The sequence below is a fragment of the Cicer arietinum genome, chromosome 1 (genome assembly GCF_000331145.2).
Source record: "Cicer arietinum cultivar CDC Frontier isolate Library 1 chromosome 1, Cicar.CDCFrontier_v2.0, whole genome shotgun sequence".
NCBI classification, from domain to species: domain Eukaryota; kingdom Viridiplantae; phylum Streptophyta; class Magnoliopsida; order Fabales; family Fabaceae; genus Cicer; species Cicer arietinum.
The window spans coordinates 1,270,745-1,288,970 of record NC_021160.2 but is presented as its reverse complement, the minus strand read 5'-3'; the positions used below and the strand labels follow the sequence as shown (position 1 = coordinate 1,288,970).

Genomic DNA, 18,226 nt, shown 5'->3' with positions numbered 1-18,226 from the left:
AAATTATCCCTGCAAACCCTAATTTTGCACCCAGTGTCTCTTTTTATCTTCTCCACCACATTCCCTCCCTTTCCGATGACGGACCCGGCTTGCACCGAATCCGCCACCAGCCGGCACGACACTATCCTATCCCCAAGTTCAATCCCTTCCGTCTCCGCCGCAACTTCAAGGATCCTATCGAAAACTCTCAACAAAGCTTCCTGCGCTTTCGACACCTCAACGGCTTCCCCGTCGCTGCCGTGGCTTCTCATCATAATTTTACCGTCGAGAGCACTTGAGGCTATAACCATGATGATTCGGTCCGGTGACTCCGATGGAGAATCCTCGATTCGGATCTTGGCACCGGTGGACTGTTGGAGATTCTTGATGACTGCTCCGGACTTGCCGATGACACCGCCGATGCGTGAGGCGTTGCATAGGAGACGGAATGCCACGTGTCCAGAGGGTACGGCGATTGGTTGTTGAGCTTTGGACGGCTTTGCGCGCTTGAAAGCTCCGTTTGGAGGAAATGGATTCGGGTCGGGCAATCCGGATATGGAGCGCTTCGCTGGCGGTGAATGGAAGTTACTTCCCATAATCCTATTTCTTTCTCTTTTTTTTTTTATTGTCTCTGACTTAGAATGAATTTTCAAAATTGTTGAAACGAAGTGAAAGAAAACGAGAGTTGCAGCAGCTGAGAACGAGACGAGGGAGTTCAGCTGCTACAATACGCCGAGGGGAAAGACGCGGGTGCGTACTGCGCCTAGGGTTTCAGAACCCGCGCGTTGGTGGATTATTACAGCGGGGTATATTAGTATTTTTCAAAAAAATTAAAAGATGTTTTTTGTTCATACATAAAAATCTTGTAATAATAAGATTATTAAAGAAAATATAATTAGTCATTGTAGTGAATTTAGTTATAATTATTAAAATTATTTAAAAGTGGAACAAATTATATTTAATCAATATTTTTTATCACTTATAATTATACTGTGAAGTGAAAGTTGTGAGAGTTTCTAATAAAGGATGTCTGTATTTTTTTTTTTGTAATATGGCTTTTTTTTGACATTGATTTTTTTAATTATTATCTACTGAATCTCATCATTATTATTTTTTCACCTGATAATATACGATCTATCAATTCAGACGTCAAAAAATAATAAATTTCTTATTTTTTATCTTACTTAATTTTTAAATGACATCTTAAGAGAAGGGAGTCAAATACAAATAATTAGATTCTTATAATTAGGATGATTAAATTCGATATATTAAAAATATAAATATTTTAATATATCAAAAAGAATTTTTTTACAATTAACTAAAAGAGTATGGTCAAAATCGTAGTAAGATAAGCCCTCTACCTACAAAAGAGAAAACAAAAGACATTTGTCATTATTTGTTATGCATATGCAAGCTTCTTCTTCACATCCCTTCATGATTGATGTTCTTCTTCCAAATGAAAAAAAAATGTTAGTATCAAGATTGATTAACGAGAAAGTAATAAATAAAATATTAAAAAGTAAAACATGATAAATAAGAGATCAACCACCCGAGATTTAATGGGAACTAACAACTTCATTTAAATCTCTTATAAGCATCCAAAGACCAACAATTATATTAAGAAAGTGATTAAGACAGTCTTAAATTAATATGTGCAATGAAAGTAAGAGAAACATAATTAATCGAACATAATTAATCGAATATAACAGAGTAATATAATTATTTAAATAGATGAAATAATAGTCTGGCATATAATTAATTAAGATAAATCTAAAATCATCATAAACACTCAAATGTCTTCTATAAACTTTACATCGTCTAGTACTTTTTTACCAAACACATAGTTAACCGCTCAAAATATTAATCAATTAGGCTTTATTTTAATGTATTCATTTTATAAAGATAGACTCTATTAATATCCACGTTCAATATATAATAATAAATCAACCTATTTAAATAAAATATTATTTCACAATTTACAAGATAGTGTATAAACTATATTTAGAACACAAATTAAAATAAATTTAAACTATTTTTATGTAAGCTATAAATTATAAGTTATCTTAAATAATTTATAAAAGTTAATTGAAAACAACTCATTAATATATATTAATTTTTTTAAAGTTATTTCAAATAATTTTACTTATGTCTAATATTAATAAACAAACTCAATCAAATCAATTCAAATAGATATATTTCCATTGTCATTTAAATCCTTATTCAAAAATACCGTCGGTAAAATAGTAAATAAGTTATTGCTCGAGGGTTGCCAATTAATGTGTCAAAATGTAAAAAATGGCAAGATCGATGAAATAGTCACCTTAGTGATATGTGGGGGAATGTGCCCCTTTCTTTCTCGCTCTTTAGATTCGATTTCTTTGCCACCTTTGAATGGCAGGCGAAGAAAGAAACATGCTTCGTAGAAGCAAAGTGTACCCAACATTTTAAATTTAAAAAGAAAAAGAGCTTTAATTTTATTAATTACAAAATTACAATATTTTTTTGTGGTTCCAACAAAATTACAACTTTAGCTTCACGTTTTAAAAATTGTATAAATTTTTTTTACAACCAAATCATACATACTAAATACCCATAACTTAAGCTTTTTAACGAAGACTAATTTTTTTCGAAAAGATTATTTGAACACGCAAAATAAATAGGTACTTCCTTGAAAAATTAGTTACACAGAAAACAGAGTTTTACTGACACGGAAAAACCTACATTTTATTAATTGTTTAAAGTGTTTAAGACTATAACTTATTTAATTAAACGGGGCCTAAAACTTAAGAAAGAAAATGAAATAACATTAATTAAAAAACCAGTGATATATCACCCTAAGAAGAAAGGCAGAAACACATAGAAAAAAGGAGTTTATTTAATTAATTTGTTGATTCTTCCATAACGTTTGTTTGTTGGAGGTGTGAAAGATGCGTAGAGGGGTAGATGAAGAAAATGGGAGCGTGGGTGTGGCAACACCAGTGTTACCTTCTTCGAGTTCAAGCAGTAGCGCTACCACGACGGCACGAATCGGACGGAGAGCAGATCCATTCCTTGTAGTTTGTGGCTGTTTCAGTTTCATAACCGCTTTAGCTGCTATTCTCTGTATCGCCGTTAATGTTCTCTCTGCTATTCGCTCCTTCAAAAATCAATCCACTGTATCTATCTATCTTCTCTTCTTTTTAATTCTTCTTTTTTCTAATTTATTTATTCATTTATTGGATTTAATATATGATAAATTGATTTTGTGTTTTAGATTTTCGATGGCATATTTCGTTGTTACGCTGTTCTCATAGCGGTTTTTGTGGTTCTCGCTGAGACGGAATGGGGCTTCGTTGTTAAGTTCTGGCAGGTTAATTACGTTCTTTCATTTCATTTGTTATTAGTATGATCTTTTGAAATTGTTATTTTTGAGTTTCGCCCTGAGTATAAAACAGACATGCAAGGTATAAATTTGTTTTAGAATTATGCCATCAATATCTCACTATGATAATTAAAGTTACACAAAAAACAGCTTTAAATAGATTACAATACAATAATCGCTCATAGTGATATATGACTACTAAAAATTCAACAAAACTACGACATAAAAACCACTCTAAATGGATAGTAGTATTAAGACCACTAAAAAGTCGACGAAACTACGGCCTAACAATCGCTCTAAAAATCGAAGAGACTACGGTACAAACTACTCTAAAATATCGAATGGACAACGGCATAAAACGCTTTAAAATATCAAAGGAAAATGCATCAAATTTTGGTATACTTTTCACAAGAGTTTGAAACTTGTGATAGAAAAAGACTATCCAATGTGGAACTTTAGTATTGAAAACTACTCAATATATGGGATATATCCAATATGAGACTTCAACAATTTTTAAATTTACATACTAACATACTCTATGTTCCAATAATCCCCCACTTAAATTTTAAAAAATGTTTCTGAAATAGTGTCAAAAGCTTTTATAAGATCGTGCTTATACAGAGTTTCTGAAATAGTCTCATGATTTGAATATTTGCATAGTAAGTAACATTTAGATTCAATATGAGTGACTCGTCGTCTTGAACTCTATCTCTAACATCAAACCTACACACACAACCTTTTTCATAAGGTGTATGCATTAATGGTCATGCACGTCTATCTCAATATAGTGAATGCTCTAGGAATTCTGTCTCAAAATTCTATATGAATCGACCTCACTTCAGCATTCACATAGGTGAGTCTATCAAGAGTACTCATGTAGTTAGGTAGTCCACTCCACATATATTATAGATCTCATTAAGAGTTTCTATTACCTCATCCTTTCATCGCGTCAAGAATCATACTTCTTTAAGATATAATAAAATGTTCACTTCACGACTTGTCATTACCCATTGAACTTAATTCTTGTGATCTCCAGTCTTTTAGGTCAGATTACCATCATGAGTGACTTTATAGTCTCATCCTTTTGGATGTATTTAGGACTTTCTCTCTAGCTAACCCTTTTGTCAAATGATTTGCTAAATTCTCATCACTGCGTACATGATCGATTATAATATCTCCTTTAGAAGAAAACCATAAACAAAAGAAAACATAAACAAGATATTTTTTCTTTATCTCGGAGACTCTTTAGAGAAAATTCTTTTGTTCTATGCTTGAGAATTTTTTTGAAATCCTTCCAAGCAGAGGCAGTTTGTCAGTAATAACAACAATTTGAAATTTTTCATCAAAAGTCATATATTAAGAGATTAACTCATGAGCTATCTTATGAATTATACGGGAGTGAGCCTCCACAAATATTTCATCGGTCATCTGATACTCTAAGTAGCGGCTCACAACTTACTTTTAGCCCCAACTTTCTCGATATCATATTTCTTCTTCAGAGCATCCCAAACATCTCTAGCAGTATTGTTGTAACGGTAGTAATCTCTTCAGTTGACATGACAAAAAGAAACTTCTTAAAATTGTTGTTTTTGAGTTTAAAAAATCTGTTTCAAAATCAATTTATGTCACCGAAGTACATTTTCTATCTAATGTGAACTTGAGTATTTATAGAGTTGAAAACTATTCAATACGAAATTTGTCCAATGTGGGACTTCAACAATTTTTAAATTTACACACTAAGATACTCTATGTTCCGAAAGAAATGGAATCGATGGTTGTTGGATCACATTATTTTAGGTCTTATTTAGTTTGTGAATACATTCCATGTTTTCATTTTCAAAAATATATGTTCATTTTAGTTTCACAAGAGACTCCAAATGAACTATTGTGATGAAGGGACGATAAAATGTTACTTAATGAGGATGCATTCCAAAAATAATGAAATTATTTTTTGAAATTTTTGTTTTTTTTAGAAATATAAATAATTATTAATTTCAAAAGTCTCTTACCTCCTTAAGTTAATAAGTAAAGTTAATACAAATTTTAATAAATGAAAATAGAAAAGATTTTTGCAAAGTAAATGGAGCCTTAATTTTATATGTTTTTACTTTGAGGCCTCCTAAATGTTACGAGTACTCTAAAAGCGAATTTTGACAAAGGTGTTTTCTACTAACCTAACATGGGTAAGATGGTAGTATAGAAATGGTTAGAGGGTTTTAAAAGTAATTGCAAATTAAATGAAGTGTAATTCTTGTGTTTCGTTTTTCATTGCTCCTTAACAAACAGCATTTGTCTTTTTACTTCTACTGGTACATTGCATTTTCAGGTTCTAGAGTATTGGGCTGGCAGGGGTATGCTGCAGATATTGTACGGTTTCTCTTTCTTAAATGTTTTTTATTATGTATTAAATATTATGTGTTAACCAAATTCTTAATTTTCTACAATCTTACAGTAATTATTATTGTGTGTGTGGATCTGAGTTTGATAATCGTGATTTTTAATGGAATTTATTTGTTTAAAATTGTGTTTGAAATGAAAATGATCTATGTTATTGTGTTTTTATGATGAAAACAAGTTTGTTATCTGATATAATATAAAACAGTGGGAATAAATCCTCAATTTAGTCTCTAAATTACCACTCTCTCCAACTTAATCTCTAAACTATATAAAAATAATAATTACTACGTAAAGTATATGAAACCCATCATTTAACCCCTAAAGTATATGAAAATGCTAATCCGTAGCATTTTAAGACCAGAGATTATAGTGACAAATTTCATGTACTTTAGGGACAATTTATTATTTATATATACTTAAGAGACTAATTAGAAAGAGAATGATACTCTGAAGACTAAATTGAGGGTTTATTCTCAAAGTTAGTGTTACTTTTTCAACTCAAAACTGAGGTTTAGAGGCATTGTCCGACAATAACCACACATCCTCCGTCTTTACTAAAATCATATATGATAGATACAAAATCAATTCTGAGAGTTTTTTCAATATAAAATCAAACACACCTCAAATTTTGGGGGTAAGGTAGAGATTGTATGATATTTCTGTATACACGATGATGCATATAAATATTAATTGTAGTGTGGTTTCTGTCTGAGTTGTGGTTTTTCTTTTCTGCAGTGTGGCAGTGATGACCAGGGCTTTCCCCGACTATAATGGGGAGCGAAAAGATCTTGTTATTCTTCAAAACATTGCCTGTTATCTGCTTCTTTCTTGTGGCGTAGTTTACGTTATCTCGGTAAGATTATTGAAGAAATCAAACTATAGTTTCAATTCACGAACATTATGCCCTTTTCCTCAAACCTGGTGTTAGACACATAATTTCTCAGCTGCTTTATGATTTTTAATAAATATATAAAAAAATTAAAAAAATAATAATGATGAAAATAATAATAAAAATAAATAGTTAGATTTTAGAAAATCATGAATTATGTTTGGTTTCTATTTGACTCTGAGTCCTTTCCAGAAACTTTTACTATTTTCTAAAATAAAATAAAAATAATAAAAACAAACGTATTTAATTAAATTGAATTGATGATAATAAAAATTATTATAATGATCATCATTTGATTGAAAAGAAACAAGTATAATGAAGGTCAATTGAATAGAAAAGAAACCGAAGAAATGAATCAATGATAATAAGAATCAGTATAATTGTGGTCAATTAAATGAAAAGAATCCGAAAGCAACAATTAATCAATTATTTTCTTGTCTTTTGTAATCTACATCAAAAAAGTCTATAAATAGTCTACCACAAGAGGAGGGGAGGGGGAGCAAAACAAAAATAAAAGAGAAGAGAGAATAATAGAGAGAAAAGATAGAAGAAAAATTGGAACGAGCTAGTAAGTAAAGAACCTTTCTAGTGCGATAAACACTTATTTTTCTTTTTTCTTCTTGTCTATATTTTTTTCTATGCACTATGATATAAACAATAATTTTTTTTTTGGTTTCACGATAAGTTTTGGAATCAACTAATAAAAATCAATTTGATTGTCGTATAATCGTTTATTTCTTTACCAAATTCGTGATCTCTCATTTTTATTGTGTTTTATTTCTTGTTCATGTTGATATTTATATATATATATATATATATAAAGTAAAATTACTAATAAAATCGGTCAATACGTAGGAGCAAGGTTTTCCCCTTGTTAAACAAAATTAATAAAAAAATATTTTTTTCTTTATTTAATGTAAATAATTTATTTTCTTTATTTTTTTGATTTTTTTTTTTGGATAAAGATAAATAAATAAATGAATAGTATGTATATAATGTAACCGTTTTGTAGGGTAATATTATTTCCGAATCCATTTTTTTTTTTTTCAAGAACTTTTACTTTATGTTTTATCTAATTTTTCCTTTTAAAAAAATAAAATAAAATTAGTGACAACTTGTTTTTTTGCGGACTAATTGGACGCGACACCTGGTTTTATGAAACTGTCAGACAAGCTGGTAGTGTCAAAAGATGGTCTAAATGATAGCTTCAAAACAATTTGATGTTTGTATTTTTATGTGCAAATTATTTTCATTTTGTAATCTAGTATTGATTTTTCACATTATTTGGCTTTGAATGTTGTCCTTCGTTTAATATTTTACAAATTACGACTTAAATTAATCAGTTTCTCTTCCTTGCACGTATTTTAATACTTCAATTACTGCTTTGAAAACTTCCAAACTATTTTCACGACTTATATTTCACGGAGCTTGTTTGATATACCTTGGGTCAGAGTTCAAACTGTTTTCCATTAAATTATTCTTCCACTCATTCTCTGTTGTTGCTGACAGTACTCAGTCAAATATTCTAAAAAATTCTTTATTGCATATATTGAAAGTATTCTAAAACGTTTTGCATGTATTACCATTTGAAGGGAGTCCTATGTGTTGGTTTCCTAAAACGTCATCGCCAGAAGCAGGAGATCACTAGAGAGCAAGCAACCAAGGATCTTGAGGTAATATGCTTATATTGAGATCTTATGATTTATCCTTGTTTGTATTGCACATGTGCATGTTTGCAGTTCTTTGTCTCCCTTGGTTCCAATGACATAACATTGCACCAACTGCAAACTTATGGAACATTTTCCTTTATATTGTAGCAAAATTTAATTTATATACCTGAAATAAACTGCATGATTTGATGCTAGCCCGTATTTCCTTGCTCCAGATTTTATTTGTTTCAAATCAAAGGTTGACTTTTATTTTTCTTAGTTAAAGAAAAGAAATCAAGGATTTTGGAGACCGTATGATTATTACTGCATGTATTTGAATTTTGAAAACATTATTTGACCAGGGCTATATCTAATAGTTATTCAAATAAACTTTTGAATATGGAAGGTTTGCTTCTTTTTGCCTGGTTTAGAGTTTAGACATTGTAGTCTGATTGCAACACTACTATCCTTGTTTGTGTATTTGCTCCCAAATCCTATGTGACAAAATTCATAATCTCTCAAGAAACTTTTATCTCAGTTAATCCAATAAATTTTTACAGAAAAAGTTACACTAAAAGTTACCTGCTACTATTGACACTTGACAGGAGTTGGAACGGCGCAGAGAAGAACTTGAGCAGTTGCTTGTGGCAGAATAGGTTTGAAGCTTTGAAAGTAGTGCTGAAATTGTCTAATTACACGGTGAAGAGTGAAGAGACCTCTAAAGGAAACATGACCTATGAATGTCCTTATGTTAGTGTGGGCTGCTGGTTACTATATTGTTTGTTCACTGTATGAAACTATTGAATTACATTCTTCAATGTGAAAAATTGACCTATGCTGTGTAAATATGTAAAGGTAGTATTCAAAATGGTGTTTCAACATTCGATTTGTGTGGAAATTGAGTTAACATCAGTACATGTCTTCGATGCATATAGCCCTTTACCATCCAATAATTTTTGAATGGGAAATTTAATATCAACCAACCAAATTATGAAATGTTCATTTGGTGTACTGATAACTGATGCAAGGGGTGCCTGATTTGTAACTCCTGCTTATAGTTGATGCTAAATGCCCTATAATTTATGCTTTCTAGTAGTGCTTTTATACTAATTTTGCCTGTTCATAAAAATTCATGCTGCAAAATTATTTTTTTGACAAGAAATTATTAAAAAATCATTGAAAAATACCAAAGTTTATACGTCAATGGCTTCTGACAATCACATATAATTGTTGTGCTGGAAGTAGAGGATATTATCGGCTTCAAGTTTATGCTGACTCTCATATTGCCCTCTGTTTATTTTGTGAAGGATGTAGACCCGACTCAATCATGCTGTGCATGCAGCATGATTTTGCTGCTGCTATCGACCATATTTATGATGATACTGGTCATATTGTGTGCTCTCATATCTTTAGAGAAGCCAGCCAAGTTTGGGATGCCTTAGCAAAGTCTTACGTCCATCTCAAGACTTTTGAAGTGACTCATCCTTCTATTCTTAATATTTTATAAGCATATTCTACTTAAAATCCGACAATTTATTAAACTGCACTAAGTCTTAGCAAAATCTCAGCAGTTAATTTATTAAACTGCACTAAACTGCACAAAGTTTTACCTATTAAATAATCTCAGCAGTTAATTAAAATCAAATAATTTACGTTACATAATGATAAAATTAATTTTAAACTATCTTAATTATTTATTTTTATCAAACGGTTGACAGTAAAAACTATATCAGAAGTCTATTGCACCAAATACAATTTCATCCTACTCGTATTCCTTTTATTTATTTGTGGGGAAGTAGCCCCCTTTAATTCACCTAAAAAATGTGGGGGGAAAACTAATTTTTGATGTTTTTTTAAGAAGTTGTTATTGTTCTAGGAAATATTAAACTATATTTTTACTTTTTAAAAATTACAAATAACAAGTTTTGCATAGTTTTCAGATAAATTACATTATTTCTGAAATTAATACATATGAGTGGAGGCATGGCATTGTGTTTGTGACTCAATAATACATTTGACATGAGAAAATAATAATATTTGAAATAAAATAGCCGAATATTTTGTTCATTTTATTTTATTGCATATATAGGTCATAGAAGTAGTTTTAGTTTCGCCCACCAAATATCCGCAAATTTGAAAACAAAAGAGCGCGTTTCTCTCTCACACACTCAGTTCCAGTGAGTGAGTATAGATTACTACTTCATAATTTATTCAGTTTCGATTTCAAGTTTCAGCAACAACAGGTAACGCTCCTTCCTCATTTTTCTCCCTTCAATCTTCTTTTTCTTTAATACTTTGCACTTTACCTCTCATGTTTCATATTTAACATTAGTATTTATTATTATCTTAATCGTAAGCGTTACAATCATGTTTCATCAATATCGTTCTCAGTATCTCTTCATTTATGCATGTTGACATTATTATGATTAATCAGATCTATCTTTCAATTTTAATCTCACACATATCTATTTTTAATTTTAGTAGTAATTGTTGTATTCTTCAATCTTAGGTTAATTAATACGTTTTTCAGTCGTAAAATCTCAAATCTGTATATATTTTAGGGATAAGAGAAGAATGAAGGATAATGTGCGCACAGAATTAGATGAACTCAAATCAGAATTGGAGAAGCTTAGGGTAGAATGCCAATTGAAAACACAACACCTTGAAAATTTGAAGAGAAAAGACCGCTCTGACCAATTTCAAGAAATTACTCATCTGGCTGAGAAACGAGCTCACGAGCTCGATCTCAAATCAGAGGAGATTTATGAACTCAAGAGAATCAATGAGAATCTCAAGTCTAGTTTGCATGAAAAAGAAAAGCACATTGCCCATTTGAATTTGGAGAATAACAAGATTCAAGCTATTTGTGCCGAGAGGGTGCTCAAATTGGAGGAAAGTAACAATAAGTTGGTTTTGGCTTTCGATGAACTCACTGCTAGAAACAGTTATTTGGAGCAGAATGTTTGTGCCAGCAGCGAGGAAATTTTGTGTCTCAAGTCGTTGTTATCGGCTACAGAGAAGAAGTGTCGAGAGGCCGAGGAGAGAGCTCAGCAGGCGAAGACACTGAGATTACGAGAGGATGTGATACTGCAATTGGAGGAACAAAATATCAGCGTGCAAGATCAAATTAAATGGAGAAATGAACAGTTTAAACATCTTGAACAAGCTTATCAGCAACTTCAAGTTCAGTTCAAATTGAGCAAGGAGGAGTGGGAGAAGGAGAGATCTTCACTGCTCAGCGAAATATCTTCGTTGCAAATCAGTTTGGATTCTCAGACAAGAACTTTGGATGGGCTTCAATCTCGTTTGGAGATGTGTAACCATGCGTTGGCTCGCGAAGAAAGCAAGAGGAAACTCTTGGAGGCTGAAATATCTGAGTTCAAGACTTGTTTTGAGGATGTTTATGGTCAGTGTGAAGAAAAGAAGTCTGAGATACAACAGTTGACCGTTATGAGGAATGATGAGATAGCCGAGTTGAGAAACTTGCTGGGAGAGAAAGAGACTCTTGTGAAAGAATTGGAAAGGAAAAATGTTCACCTTGAACAAGATAATCAGGAATTGGGAGATTCACTTAAAGAACTGAGGGAAGCTCAAATACGTAACGTGGGTGCGAATTCTAAGACATCAAAGCTTCAGAACAAGCTAAGACGGTTGGAGGAGGTTCATAAAAGTTGTTCTTCAATTCTCATTTCTAAAGAAGCCCAATGGGGTTCTCAGATAGAAAAGATGGAAGCAGATATTGTTGGTTTTAAATCTGCACTGACCAATAAAGAACGAGAAATCAGGGAGCTTCAGATGGAACTGGAAAAATGTTACTATGCCATTGAAGAGAAACAAATTGGACTGTGGATCTTTGAATCAGTACTTGCTGAGGCTTATTCCAAATCAAAATCATTTGGTACAGAAACTGGTAAAACAGTTTGTGTCAAAGAGAATAAAAATATGATTTTAATTTCTACTGAGGAATTGAGAGTGAAAGACAATTCTCTAAAAACTCTGGCACAACAACAATTTCTGTTGGAGGAAGAGCTTGAACAAAAAAAGAAAATGCTTGAGGAATCATCTGGAGGCCAACTCATATTGAAAGAGCAACTATTGCAGATGGAAAACACCCTAAAAAATGAAAGAAACGTTGCATTTGAGGCTCTAGAGATGCTGAAACTTGAAATGGCTAAGAAAAATGATGAAGTATCTCGATTAGATTGTGAAGCACAGAATTGGAAGTCTAATGCTGAAAACCTTAAAGTTTCCTTTGAAGAAATTCAGAGAACATACAAAAGAATGGAAGCTTCCCTCCTATCACAGATTGAAAATGAGCAAGCCCTTAAGCAGGAGAGCAAAAGCCTTCTCTGCATTGTCAAGGATCACGAGAGGAAAACTGAAGATCTTCAACAGCAAATAGCTTTACTGGAATCCTGCAATGCAGATAAAACAAAGGAAGCAAAGAGATTTAAGCAAGAGAAAGATGAACTTGTCCAAACTGTAATGGAGAAGGATGGTTCCATAAAAGATCTTCAGAAAGATATAGATGTTGCCTGCTTGAAGCAAGAGTTCATGAAAAAAGAATTAGAAGATGCAGTTCTTGCACAACTAGATACACTAAAAGCCCTTGAGCAGAAGGAAAATCTTCTTTGGAAGATTAAAGACGAGAAAGATCAAACTATAAAGCATTTTCAGGAGCTAGCTAAAGCATCAGAACAAGAATTTTTGGATGCACTGTGTTTCTCTTTTTCAAAACAAGTGGAAAAGTTGGTTGAAGTTTGCATGCTTACTGAGGCTTTGAAGAATGTGGAATACCTGACAAAGCTAGAAATTGAAGAGAAGAATGCAAGAATAATGAAATCGGAATTGGAAATTAACAGTTTGCTTGAGAATTTGGCACATACAGAAGAATCATGTTCTCATTTTAAACACGAAGTTAAGCAGTTTCAAACATCATTGGAAACCATGGAGTTAGAAACTAAAGCATTGACAAATGAAAAGCTGAAGATGGAACAGATAATTACAGAGATCAAGTTTGAGAAAGGAAATTTGATTCATGACATCACGAAATTATCGACAGAAAGGGAAGATATGTTGGCACACATAGAATACATCTATGAAAAAATTAGAAATTTGTCTAGTGAAGATATGCAGTTGATGGAGAGACTGGGAAATATAGTGAATACTTCTATAGATGATGAAAATGAAACAACAATGGATTCAGTAGTTTGTGATAAACTACATGAGTCTGCTCAAGACAGTACAGATGGTCTTCTTTTACCTCCCACAAACAAAAAAATTGAAGAAATTTTTTATGGGCGATTGCCATTGAGAGAGGTTAACAGTTTGCATATGTAGACCAAAGAAGAATTTTGTGTTCTTGCTGAAGTAAATGCCACAAGGTATACAAATTCAGAAATAAGCACCTCTTCATATTGTCATGTTTTGTTGTTTATGCCTTTAAATGCACATGTATGCAAACTGTTTCCCAAAAACTATCTTTTAAGGTAGAATGCATATCAATACAAGTTTTAAAATCCACCTTGTATTGTGGATTTCGTTATGAATGAAATGTCTTGAATTCTTACTGTTAAGAAATGGAGGTAGTCAATAATCCATGCTATAATCTCATAATAATGATTTTTCTTAGCCTCATATGCCATTGGTTTTTGCTTATAAAAAAAAAATGCCATTCAAGCATCTAATTAGTTGAAATTGCCATTTTTTCACACTTCCATAAAATTTCCATTACTGATTTATGTAAATCGTTGCAATTTTGTTAAAGATTGCAAATAATGGATGTTTTAGCTAGTCACTTTTAGTGATGTGCTGTTGTTTCACTTGATAAGTCATTTGAGAAATTCTTCTATGCTGTTTTGGTTTATTTCATGTTGTTTTACTTGATAAGTCATTTAAACATCTTACATTTGCTCTAGGAAGGATTAGGATCCTCTCCTTTTGACTCTCTCATGTTGTAAAAGTGATATATACAAAAACCATTTTTTTGAATTTATATACAAAAAATAAAATTGAATAAAACAATGTTTTTGTATGTATCACTCTCACATGAGAGAAAAGTACGGAGTCCTAAACCCTTTAGAAAATGGATTAGAAGGGTGGAAGTACAAAAGCTGATATCACTAACTAAATTTTAAGTCAGTAGAACAATGTAGGAAAAAAAATTCTGATTCTTGGTCTACGATCTATTCAATGATTGAAATATTTCAGATTTTGCGCAGTGGTTGCATTATGGTTTTTTTTGCTTTACATAAATTTGATAACACCAAAAAATTGTTCAATTATGGTGAATAAAAAATAAAAAGTTGTTGTATGCTTATCCCTCATGGTTTTCATTCTCGAATGGACAATTCTCTATTAGATCAACATACGAATTGCTATCTTCTTTTATTAACTTAATCAACCAACATTGATCTTGTATTGAAGAGAAAGTGGAAATGGAAAGGTTTAAGGTTTCCGTTTGAAATATCATTCATGATAACGAGGAAATGAAAAGGAAAAGAATGAGTTATTAAAAATATATAATAACGTTTTTCAATTATGACAAATGCCGATATTATTAAATTAGATGTCTGCGGATTCGAACCCGAGACCTCACAATTTCGTGATTAATTATGATAAAATTTACCATTTTTTATAAATATAAATATATATATATATATATATATATATATATATATATATATATATATATATATATGGTGGAGAGAGGTAGTAAATTATAATTAATAAAAAATTAGTTGAAATTTAGTCATTACCTCTAGATTTTTTTTCATAATAGACATATAGTTGAAAAATTGATGTATTTGGTTTCGTCTTTAAGATTTTCGAGATCTTATTCTAATATTAAAAATTGAACATAATAAATCAATTGAAGTTCTAATAATTAATTAAAAAATTAGTAAAATAAATTTTATTGCATCTACATAGTGCAAGGAAGATACAAGATATACACGTATCAATTTACATAATGTATGTCATTTTGTTAGGTTAATTCATGCAATAAAAAAAGTACGTCACCTTTACATATTCATGTTTCGATGATAGAACTCAAAATCACATCAACATACATTACAATATCTATATTAATTAGTATATAACATATGTAATATCAGACTTAGTCGAAAGTCGACTCTAATTTAATCTAGATCAATTTTTATTCAACAAATTAAATTACGAGTGCCCCTTGAAAACTAATATTTTTAGAAAACTATTGAAAACTTTAGATATTGTTCTAAAACTATAGTCACAAATTCTCTTATATATATATATATAAATATATTTGTTTTTTTCAATTCACGTAGTTAAGTTTTATATTTGCAAAAATATGTTTTTTTTATTCATATATCATTATAATAAAATCTATCTCAAACCTAAATAATATTAATTGACATCGTCTATAAAATTAAATCTTATTATGAAAAAATATTTCATTTTTTATATATATATATATATATATATATATATATATATATATATATATATATATATATATATATATATATGCCTCGTCTCGCCGCTGTATCACCGTGCCCCAATACCGTTCACCTCTTTCAAATAATCTATCTTCTATTTTTGTAAAAATTAGTTCAACCACCATCCCAGCTGACACTACAATCGGATACCCCACCTTGAGGCTGATTGTATGGAGTGCGTGCCGCCTCCTTCTGCCACAGTAGCTCCAGTTTCCAGCCATTTGTGTATCGGTAAAAAGCACCCCATAAAAGTGTTGGACCAGTTGAATGTTAAGACTGTTGAACAATGATGGAAAAATTATTTTGGTCCATTTGAGCAGTAGTTGCATTATTATTTTTCCATACATAATTTTGATTTGATAATACCATAAAAATTGCTTAATTTTGGTGAATATAAGTAGAAAAAAAAAAACAAATATCAAAAGGAACCGAAAATAAAATATAGAAACGAGTATTATTTATTGTATGATTAGAGAAAGCAGGGTTCATCATTCATGAATATAAAGTTGAATCAGTATATCCCAAAGACACAAGTAACATTAATACTAAGTACAACAACAGAGATGACATGTTTGGCTGTTATGTTACATGAAAATGGAGGCAGAACCTTCAAATCTGCTTAGCTGATGTACTGATTTAGTAATTTGATTGAAACTAATCATTAAAGTAGGAGTTTCATGGCAATTATACAATATGTATTCAAATTCATCAATCAATTAGATTGAAAATAAAATCCGGCGAGATATTTTACTTGGACATTGAATTTCATTGAGCAGAGTTGGAAGTATCTGGCTTTTGAGAATAACTGGATAACCACTTCTGCTTGTTCTTCTGTGATGTATTCCAGTTTCTAGAAAATTGTGCAAGGCCTTGAGATAAGGATCCAAGATTTACCCCATTTTCCACCAAAATGCTAGTCACTCCCATTTTAGAGACCTATCAAATAGTATGAACAAATGACATAGGAGTCACTAACTTGAAAAAATGAAAGGAAAAAAATATACTCCATTAAAACGAGTGCATGATGATTCTAAGTGCAATTGCAGCCACAATATAACAATTTTGGTGCATGTTAAGAATTCCAGTGAGTTTAACAAAATCACAGTGACACTCGATTTTGTTGAAGCTCGAGAATTTAGCTTTAGCAAACACCATGGTGATTCTCTCGAACTCACTGTCAATCCAAACATGTGCTTAGAGGTCTCTACAACTGCATTTCAACTGCAATTGGATGCATTTTCCCACAATATAACTGTTTCACAGGGCAACCATAATTTAAAATCATGCCACAAAATTGTAATTTTTGCCAAAGTCATACACCGGGATTTTCTTAAAGTGAGAGTGAATCCAAACATTTAGTATCATAATAATGATAATTACCGCTTGGATGTTCCTATTCTCATCATCAAAAAAGAGCATGGAGTTAAAAGGAATTCCAGTGATTGAATGAATTCTCTGAAAATGATCTGTTTTATGAGTCCAACTGGAATATATTTCCTGAACACAACGCAATTAGGTCAACAAGAATAATAACTGAGTGAATAGATTATTATTATGAAAGAGAGAGAGAGAGAGACCTGTGCGACGAAGAATGAAGTGATTCCCAATTTGTTGAGAAAAGCTTTAGCTATATCTGAGGTTGGAGATCGAGAAGCGATGGCAACATCGATTCCTTTGAGTTTGAGAGCAGATAAAATACCCATGGCGTGAGGATAGAGAGAAGGAGTTTCGCGCTTCGATCGACACTCACAGTAAAAAGGCCAGAGAGTGTAATCGAGATCGAAAACAACCAGTTTCGGTAAAACTTCAAATGCTCCGATAATCTGCAATGCCTCCGCCTTCGCTTTCTCCGCCGACTCTCCCATCTCCCACTTTTCAACGAATTATTTCATACATTGCATTTTCCCAATATATACTTCCTACTTTCTTCCCTCCTCTTTGAGATCAAAATGCTCTTTAACTACTTATTTATCACAACTCCCCAAATATTTTTTATTTTTTATTTGGAGCTTAGGTCATCTAAGTATTTCTTCTTCTACGTTACTCTTGTTAATAGTAACAACTTTGCAAGGTCATTTTGTTGAGTGGTTAATATTTACATATGATGTTAATGTTAGAAAGAATAATAAATAAATAAATAAATTTTTACTTATGTTGTTAATATTAAATTTACAAAAGGTAATAAAAGGAGGAAAAATATAAACTAATAATCTATAAACTGAATTTAAACGGTATCTAGTGGTAGAAAGATAGATTTTTGATCTAAAAGTTTAGTAGATTTTTTATCTAAAAGTTTCTAGTTTGAGCTCCGCTAATGTTTTGAAAGAAAGTAAATATAACCTTTTTTTTGTGTAAGTTTTGAATTCAGATGTATCTCTACGTTAGATTGGAACATCATCCTCTAATTATAAAATTCTTTGATTAAAAAAATAAATTATGTGGTATCTCTTAAAAACACTTTGATTTATAAAAATCT

At 31.3% G+C, this 18,226-nt stretch overlaps 4 protein-coding genes across 4 annotated transcripts in view; 2 read left to right on the top strand and 2 right to left on the bottom strand.

Annotated features, from left to right (window-relative positions):
- Nucleotides 1-767, bottom strand: part of LOC101505699 (KH domain-containing protein HEN4-like) — a 7,110-nt gene extending 6,343 nt beyond the window's left edge. The window contains exon 1 of the mRNA XM_012720189.3: nt 3-767. Within this exon, the coding sequence (XP_012575643.1) occupies nt 3-575 (573 nt within the window). The 5' untranslated portion in view covers nt 576-767. The remainder of the gene's footprint in view (nt 1-2) is intronic.
- A 2,001-nt stretch (nt 768-2,768) lies between these two features.
- LOC101496564 (uncharacterized) lies at nt 2,769-9,187 on the top strand. Its single transcript, XM_004485555.4, has 6 exons — nt 2,769-3,134; nt 3,233-3,328; nt 5,667-5,707; nt 6,473-6,590; nt 8,219-8,299; nt 8,881-9,187. The coding sequence occupies exons 1-6, from the start codon at nt 2,907-2,909 to the stop codon at nt 8,929-8,931; spliced, it is 615 nt and encodes a 204-aa protein (XP_004485612.1). The 5' UTR covers nt 2,769-2,906; the 3' UTR covers nt 8,932-9,187.
- Nucleotides 9,188-9,961: 774 nt separating this feature from the next.
- On the top strand, nt 9,962-14,126 carry LOC101496239 (uncharacterized protein At4g38062-like). The gene is made up of 2 exons (XM_004485554.4): nt 9,962-10,518; nt 10,837-14,126. The coding sequence occupies exon 2, from the start codon at nt 10,850-10,852 to the stop codon at nt 13,613-13,615; it is 2,766 nt and encodes a 921-aa protein (XP_004485611.1). The 5' UTR covers nt 9,962-10,518; nt 10,837-10,849; the 3' UTR covers nt 13,616-14,126.
- A 2,059-nt stretch (nt 14,127-16,185) lies between these two features.
- On the bottom strand, nt 16,186-17,787 carry LOC101495907 (uncharacterized). Its single transcript, XM_012716756.3, has 3 exons — nt 17,328-17,787; nt 17,131-17,247; nt 16,186-16,686 (listed from the first exon to the last, which is right to left on the bottom strand). Exons 1-3 carry the CDS (start codon nt 17,613-17,615, stop codon nt 16,516-16,518), a joined length of 576 nt encoding a protein of 191 aa, XP_012572210.1. The 5' UTR covers nt 17,616-17,787; the 3' UTR covers nt 16,186-16,515.
- Between the last annotated feature and the right edge of the window lie 439 nt (nt 17,788-18,226).